The sequence below is a fragment of the Penaeus japonicus genome, unplaced genomic scaffold (assembly GCF_977035675.1).
Source record: "Penaeus japonicus unplaced genomic scaffold, GWHDUDI00000001_assembly GWHDUDI00000026, whole genome shotgun sequence".
Lineage (NCBI taxonomy): Eukaryota > Metazoa > Arthropoda > Malacostraca > Decapoda > Penaeidae > Penaeus > Penaeus japonicus.
Window position 1 is genome coordinate 11,917,298 of NW_028234428.1, and position 7,500 is coordinate 11,924,797.

General features: G+C 40.1%; 1 protein-coding gene across 1 annotated transcript in view; it reads right to left on the reverse strand.

Annotated features, from left to right (window-relative positions):
- The window catches only part of LOC122243596 (glutamate receptor 4), a 50,799-nt gene that overhangs the window by 2,433 nt on the left and 40,866 nt on the right, over positions 1–7,500 (reverse strand). Inside the window, exons 5-14 of the mRNA XM_086551983.1 lie at positions 6,802–6,977; positions 6,398–6,499; positions 5,862–5,938; positions 5,047–5,307; positions 4,694–4,821; positions 3,599–3,720; positions 2,412–2,637; positions 2,048–2,196; positions 1,720–1,809; positions 213–379 (exon numbers count right to left, since the gene is read on the reverse strand). Coding sequence (XP_086408109.1) covers positions 213–379; positions 1,720–1,809; positions 2,048–2,196; positions 2,412–2,637; positions 3,599–3,720; positions 4,694–4,821; positions 5,047–5,307; positions 5,862–5,938; positions 6,398–6,499; positions 6,802–6,977 — 1,498 coding nt within the window. The remainder of the gene's footprint in view (positions 1–212; positions 380–1,719; positions 1,810–2,047; positions 2,197–2,411; positions 2,638–3,598; positions 3,721–4,693; positions 4,822–5,046; positions 5,308–5,861; positions 5,939–6,397; positions 6,500–6,801; positions 6,978–7,500) is intronic.

Genomic DNA, 7,500 nt, shown 5'->3' on the forward strand with positions numbered 1-7,500 from the left:
GGTATATCTGGTATGAAGATTAAGACGTAGAATATTTACAATTATCGAAGTACCAGCGGTACTAATGATCTCCGAGATAAAAAAATAAAAAAATAAATAAATAAATGCCTTCTCACAGTTAACTTCAACTTTCTCAACTAACGATATTCACCTTTTCAACTTCTAATATTCATCTTCAACTTCCGACATTGAACTTTTTTTCCCTAACTTACGATCTTTCGAACAGCTTCTTGTATGGCGCTCCGCTGTTCAGAACCATCCCGTAGCCTTGCGGATAGTATGTATTTCGGGCCATGTAATACTTGTGTTTTCCTAGCTTGTTGATGCGGATTTCGGAAGCCAGCCAGGCGTTCATGAAGGCGAATTTTCCCGTGAGAACCTGAAATTATTAAAGAAAAGAAAGTGGTGTTAGTATAGAAGGAGAGAGGGAGGGGGAGGGATGGGCAAAGAGGGGGAGAAGGGGTTTGAAATAGAGAGAGACTTATGACGGCTGATATGATTGTAGAATGGTGTGAGTCCATGAGCAAAGAGGATAACCTAAAGATGACATGACATGCATACATACATACATACACACACACACACACACATATATATATATATATATATATATATATATATATATATATATATATATATACTTGTATGCATGCATGTGTATGTATATATATATACATATATATACATATATATGCATATATACACACATACATATATGTACATATGACAAAACTAACCTAATATCCCCCCCCCCCCGCCCTTCAATAATGGTTTCAGAAACGGATATATAATTACAAACTCATTAATGACTACTTTCCTCAAGGGCATTAACTTCACGTTACATAGGGTACAGCTACACAAGTCCACCTTATCCGAACTATGAAAACAACTAAAGCCCCTTTCACACGTATCGACTTTCGCCGTGCGCCGTCCACGACACGACGCCGCGCCGTGTTCTCAAATAACCATGTGTGTCAAGGGACGCGTTCACACGTCACGACCACGGCACGACGTACATGACACGCTATGAGGTTTTCAGACTTGTCGATCTTTTGCCGTCATTTGCTTCCTAGCTTCTGATTGGCACGGTCCTGCTCACCAGTGGTAATGGAGGAAGTTGATATAGACTTTGAATTATCAACTAGTCTGGTTCAGGAATTGTCTAAAGTATTTGAAAACCTGTTTCTCGTCACTTCTGAGCTCCTCATACAGAATAACGAAAGTTCCCGCCACAAGTCTGGCAACGTTAATACTAGTTACCCATTTCCTGATATGTCAACAATGTGTTTTTTTTTTCCTTCAAATATAAGTAATAAAGGAAGATCAAGTGATCTTCTTAACGATAGGCAACACAAGGTACGGCGCATGGTCGTGTCATTGTGCGGACGCTCTTGGTCATGCACACGAGGCGTGTTCTCCGGAATGCATGGCATTGGGCCGTGGACGGCGCACGGCGAAAATTCGATACGTGTGAAAGGAGGCAAAGATATTTTCTTCAAACACAGATTAAACATTAAATGATTATTGAAAGGTGGTAACAGAAGAAAAAAGTAATCTGACAACATATGGATAAACGTTTCAAATAATAAAATCTTCAACATACTGGTTCTGTATCGTTATATAACAAAAAAGAAAAAGAAAAGAAAGAGGAGGGTGGAGAAAATATTCTTTCCTCACAAAATTATAATAAATAAGAGAAGATAACAAAAGTATGCTTACTCTATTAACGCCTGTATCTACATTCCTCACATAGCCAACTTCTGGATCGAAAAGGTCCCATATCTCCTTGTAGATACCGGACGTGGCTTCCTGTGGCGTAAAAATAAGTTTTTCTTTTATGGAATAACGTATATGTAGTCATGCTGATGTATTCATATACTAAGTAAAGTAGATTTGAGTAGGTGTGTGTGTGTGTGGCTATGCTTCTGTGTGCACTATATGCGTCACACATTTGATCGTTCCTAAAGTAAATATGATTTATTTAGAAAAATAACTCTATTTCTCTTCTCTAACATTCTTCTCTCTCTCTCTTATTTGCCCCCTTTACCCGCAAGATAAATTCGTTCGTTGTCCCGTAGTTAATCAAAGGCTGGAATCCGTTCTCCTTCATCGCCTCAAGCATGTCGAACAAGGAGTCTATCGGCTTCTCGAAAGATGGAACCGCGAGAACTGCAGTCAGGGTGCCGGAGTACAGAGCTGAGGGGAGAGGGAAAGGTATAATGAGGGAGAAAGAGAAAGGGACGGAGAGATGGAGAGAGAGATAGACGGAAAGAGACAGAGAGGAACGGAAAGAGAGAGAGAAAAAAAAAAAAACTGACACGGGGAGAAAAAATGAATATAAGAAAGAGAAAAATATATAATTTCAAACTTTATTGAAACACACTAAACAAACAAGTAAAACCATTACTAACCGTAGATATAAAAGCTGAACAGATACCAAAAGAAGAAAATGAACCGATGGGGCCAGTGAGGTGAGATAATAAGATTGCTCTGAACCACGAGATTTCGAAACATGTGGAACGCGTATTTCTGAATGGAGCAGTCGGGCTTCTCGTAAAGGTAAAGACCCATCACCCAGCTAATGCCAGCTAGTATAGGGCCTATTAGTAAGGTTGCTAGGACTAACACCGCCCACACCTGCAAATAGAAAGGTCTCGGTTAGATGTGGGATTCCGTCTGTGTTTTTTTTTTTTTTTTTTTTTTTTTTTGTGATGGGTTGTTGGAGGCATATTTTTTTCTTTTAGAAATGATGGCTGTCTAGTACTTCGTTATTTTGACTAAAATAGTAGATCTAGAATTGTCATTATTATTGCTAAGCATTGTTATCATTCCTATACCTATGACTTTTATTATTATTCTCATTGTTATCATTACTATATTCATGACTTTTATTATTATTCTCACTGTTATCATTATTATTCTTAATATGTTTATTATCACTATCACTAAAACTAAAGCTATTGATATTGTTGTCTTTATGATCAGTATTATTATTGTCTAATATCATCAATATCATTATTATCAATATTACCAATCACAATCAGGTTTCTCGCGAGATACAAAACGGGCGAATGAATACGAAGGACCTGATTGGTTAGATGGCGAGGAGGGGCGGGGCTAATTTCTCCTGACTTTGTTCCGGTGATTTTACTACTACTGCTACTATCATTATTGCTTTTATTTTGATGATACTCAAAAATAACTCTTCATTATTCCTAACATCGTCATTATTATCATCATTTCCTCTGTTTCTAACAGCTCCAGTATGATTGTCACCATCGGTATCACTAATTTGTATTATTACTAATTACTATTATTTTTATTATCATAATTGTAATTACGATTATGGTTGTCATTATCATTGTTATCATCACTATCATTATCCTTCATAAAAAAAAATATATATGTATATAAATATATATATATATATATATATATATATATATATATATATATATATATATATATCAGTAGCCTCCCCCAATCCCCCATCTACCCTGCAGTCTCTCCTCTCCCCACTCCCCCTCTCTCCCTACTCTACCCCCATTTCCCCCACCCCCCTCACCCCGCCCCCCTCACCCCATCCTCTCATACCTACCAAGGGCGTGAACGGCGAGAAGATAGCGCCCGCCCTGCTCTTCTCCGCGGGCGCCGGTGACAGCATAGTAGTCGATTCCAGGAAGTAGGGCTTGGTGAAGTCCACTACCGTCTCGCGAGGTCCTGGAATGGGAGAGAGGGAGTGGGGGTGGGGAGTGGGAGTGGGAGTGGGGAGGGGAGAAAGGGGGAGATAGAGAGATGGGGTGGAGGGAGGGAGATAGGGAAAGAGTGGGGGGGGGTAAGAGGGACGGGAGGAGAATGGGAGAGAGGGGGTGGGTGGGTGAGGGAGCAGAGAGAGGGAGGGTGTTGGAGTGGGGAGGAGAAGGGGAGAGAGATTGGGGAGGGAGGGGAGATACGGAGGGAAGGGTGGGGGTGGGAGGAGGAAGGGGGAGATAAAGAGGGAAGTGGGGGGAGGAGAGGGTGAAAGTGGAGGGAGGGAGGGGGAGATAAAGAGAGGGTTGGGGTAGGGGGAGAAGGAGAGAAAGGGTGAGGATGAGGAAAGAGGGGGAGATGGGGAATATGGGTAAAAGAGAGGATGGAAGTGGGGAGGAACAGGGGGAAGGGAGGGAGGGAAAAGGAGAGAGAGAGAGAGGGTGGGTGAAGGAGAAGCAAAGATGGAGGATGAGGAAGAATGGGGAGAGGAAGTGAGGGAAGAGGGAGAGAGAAAGAGAGGGTGATGGAGGGGGGGGGGGGGGAATGAGAAAGAGTTGTCTAAATTGATATTTCGAAGTGTGTGTGTTTGTGTGCAAGTCCGAAAACTGAAACGAAAAACATTAGAACCCTTTCATTTCAGTGATGGTGAATCTGTCAATTGCAAAGTTGGTCTTTCTTTTCTTCAGCTCCCTCTCCCCCCTCCTTACTTCCCTTCCCCCCCCCCCTCCACCTTCTATTTACCTATGATGGTGATTTCGTCAGTTGCAAAGTTGGTCTCCCTCCTTCTTCTCCCTTCCCCTCCCTATCCACCCACCCTCCCTCTTACCCTCTAACCCCACCCTTCTACCTCCCCTCTCCCACTTCCCACCTACCTGTAATGGCAAAGTGGGTTTCCCTTTATCCCCCTCCCCCTTCCCACCCCCCTCCCCCGCCTCCCACTTACCCGTGATGGTGATTTCGTCAATTGCAAAGTCGGTCTCCCTTCTGGCCACCATTCCGATCATCCCCGTGACTGTTCCATCGGGTTGAGGTCCCCCCCATCCTTCGTCGGGTTCGAGAAGCAACTTGTACCTGAAAGGGAGTGGGATAGGTAGCTACGTAGGTTATATTATTGGGATAGAGGGATGGATAATAGATGGAAGGATTGGTGAATAGATAAGTAAGTAGAGAGAGATGGATAAAGATGGGGACAGACAGATCTCCTGGTAAGACTACAACTCCTTTCTTTTCTTCGAACTTAGAAAAAAAAGTGATAAAGATTACAATAACAAAACCTTTGGAGCTGCCGTGACTCACGTAAAGTTGAGCTTATCCGCGATGCTGTTGATGACGTTGCAATCAATACCCGAATGCGGCTTGGCTTCCTGATATGTACCGTCGTAAGTATCCAACAGCGTAACCTTGAAGAAGGGCCAGTTATCTACCACAGCCCCTTTCAGCTGGCGTCCACCGAAGTCAGAGTAGAGCTGGTTCAAGTCGGGAGTCAGGGATTCGGACACGAAAGCCGAAGCCCCGCCCCCTCCTCGAACCCAGCGCCAGGAGCCGATGGCACGAAATCTGAATAGATATATTGATAATCATGATGATAATGATAGTAATATGATGATAATCATCATAAATCAATCAAAATTATCATCATTCTATAATTGCCATCTTACCATTGGCTATTGTCATCAAGGTATGAATTATCATTATTGTAAAATAGCAACAACAATAAACGCAAACTGAAAAACAATGATAGTAATAAAACAATAATGATAATAATAGTTAATATTATTCATTAACATTATCTTTATGATGCTGATAGTAAGAGTAAAAAAAAATAACATTAATAATAATAATGATAAAAAACAATGATGATTGAAAAAATAAAAATAACAGTACTAATGATAATGAAAAAATAATGATAACATAGTGATAGTAATATTCACAATCATTATCATCTTAATTATCATTATCTTCAAATCATTTATCATTATCCTTATTTGTACAATCGTTATTATCATTATCACCATCAATATTAGCGTTATCATTATTACCATTATCATCATCATCATGGTAATTATAATCATCGCCATAATGATAAGATAATACTATACACATGCACTTACTTCGGTTTATTATCTTTATTGATAAAAGATATTGCAAGATTATAGGACATCATGGACTTCTTGACTGCAACTGAGACCTAAGAAGAGAGTGATGAAGGATTTTTTAATATTTGCTTTATAATGAGAGATGCACATATACACACGAAAAGAAATTTACGCACTGATATGTACATATAGCGAGAGGGAGGCTGGAAAGAGAGAGGGGGGAAGGAGGGGAGAGGAGAGGGAGAGACAGACAGAGAGAGAGAGAGAGGGGGGGGCAGAGAGAGATTGATTTGATTTTGATAAGTTTTTTCATACTATATACAGTGTATACACATGAATAGGCATAGTAAGAGAGAGAGAGGGAGAGACAGAAGGAGACAGATAGATAGAGAGAGAGAGAGAGACAGAGAGAGAGAAAAGAGACAAAAAGAGAGAGGGAGCGATCAAGAAAGACAGAGACAGAGAGAAAGAAAAGAAACAGAGACAGAAAGAGATCACAACTACTTCCCAGTCTACCATAAGTAAAAATTGCATCATAAACTAGAGTCTACCTGAGTGCCTTCCCTTATCAAGACCGACAGCTCCGTGATTGCGTCATCCAGCAAGATCACATACCACTGGACTGTCGGGGTTTCCAAGTTCCGAGCTCGAATCTGGAAAATTAATTCGAGTGATAAGAGAAGGAAAGAAGAAATAGAAAAAATGATTGATTAAAGAATGAGAGATAGAGGAATATATGTATATATATATATATATATATATATATACATATACATATATATATATATATATACATATATATATATATATATATATATATATATATATATATATATATATATATATATATATATACATACTGTGTATATGCATGGGTTAGGTTAGGTCTACTCCCACTAAACCTTTCCCAAAAGTCTTACAATTTCGTGAAAAAAGTCAGTCCTCTTCAACGCACCGTTTCGAAGACAGCCATGGTGTTTTCGGTGGAACAAATGACGACCACGTTGCGCATCTCCTCCACGTGGTAGTACGACCTGATTATGGACTCCAGTAGAGTGAGGTCGTCATCGTAAGTGAGGACTGTAACTTCACCCCATCGCTGGTTAATGGCTTGCACCGTTGGGGAGATGTCTATGGTGCGGGAGAGACAAAAATGGTACAGATAGAATAATGTATAGTGAGAGGGAAAGAGGGAGAGTTAGATTGACAGATAAAGAGGGAAAAAATAGAGGAAAGGAGGGTGTGAGGGAGGTAAAGACAAACTACAGCTAAATAGACAGAGACAGACAATCAGACAATCTCACGGACAAAAACAGACTAGCACATATAGAAAGAGAGGGGAATGGAGGGGAAAAACAGAGAGAGAGAGAGAGAGAGAGAGAGAGGAATTGAAAGAGCTTACGTGCTAAATATAGTCATTTTTCTACAAGAGCATAAAATATCGGATTTTAAATTTCATCAGTTAACACTAAAATAACACACGACACATCTTAAGAAGAGACTGAAAGACTAAGGAAAAAATAAATACTAATTTAATTTCAAATTTTATTATCCACAATATTTTGCATCATCTACCCGAAATTTAGTCAATTGGTCTTCTGGCAACCTAGACATAATTTTCAAAACAACGTTGATAATTTTTTTTTCATAATTT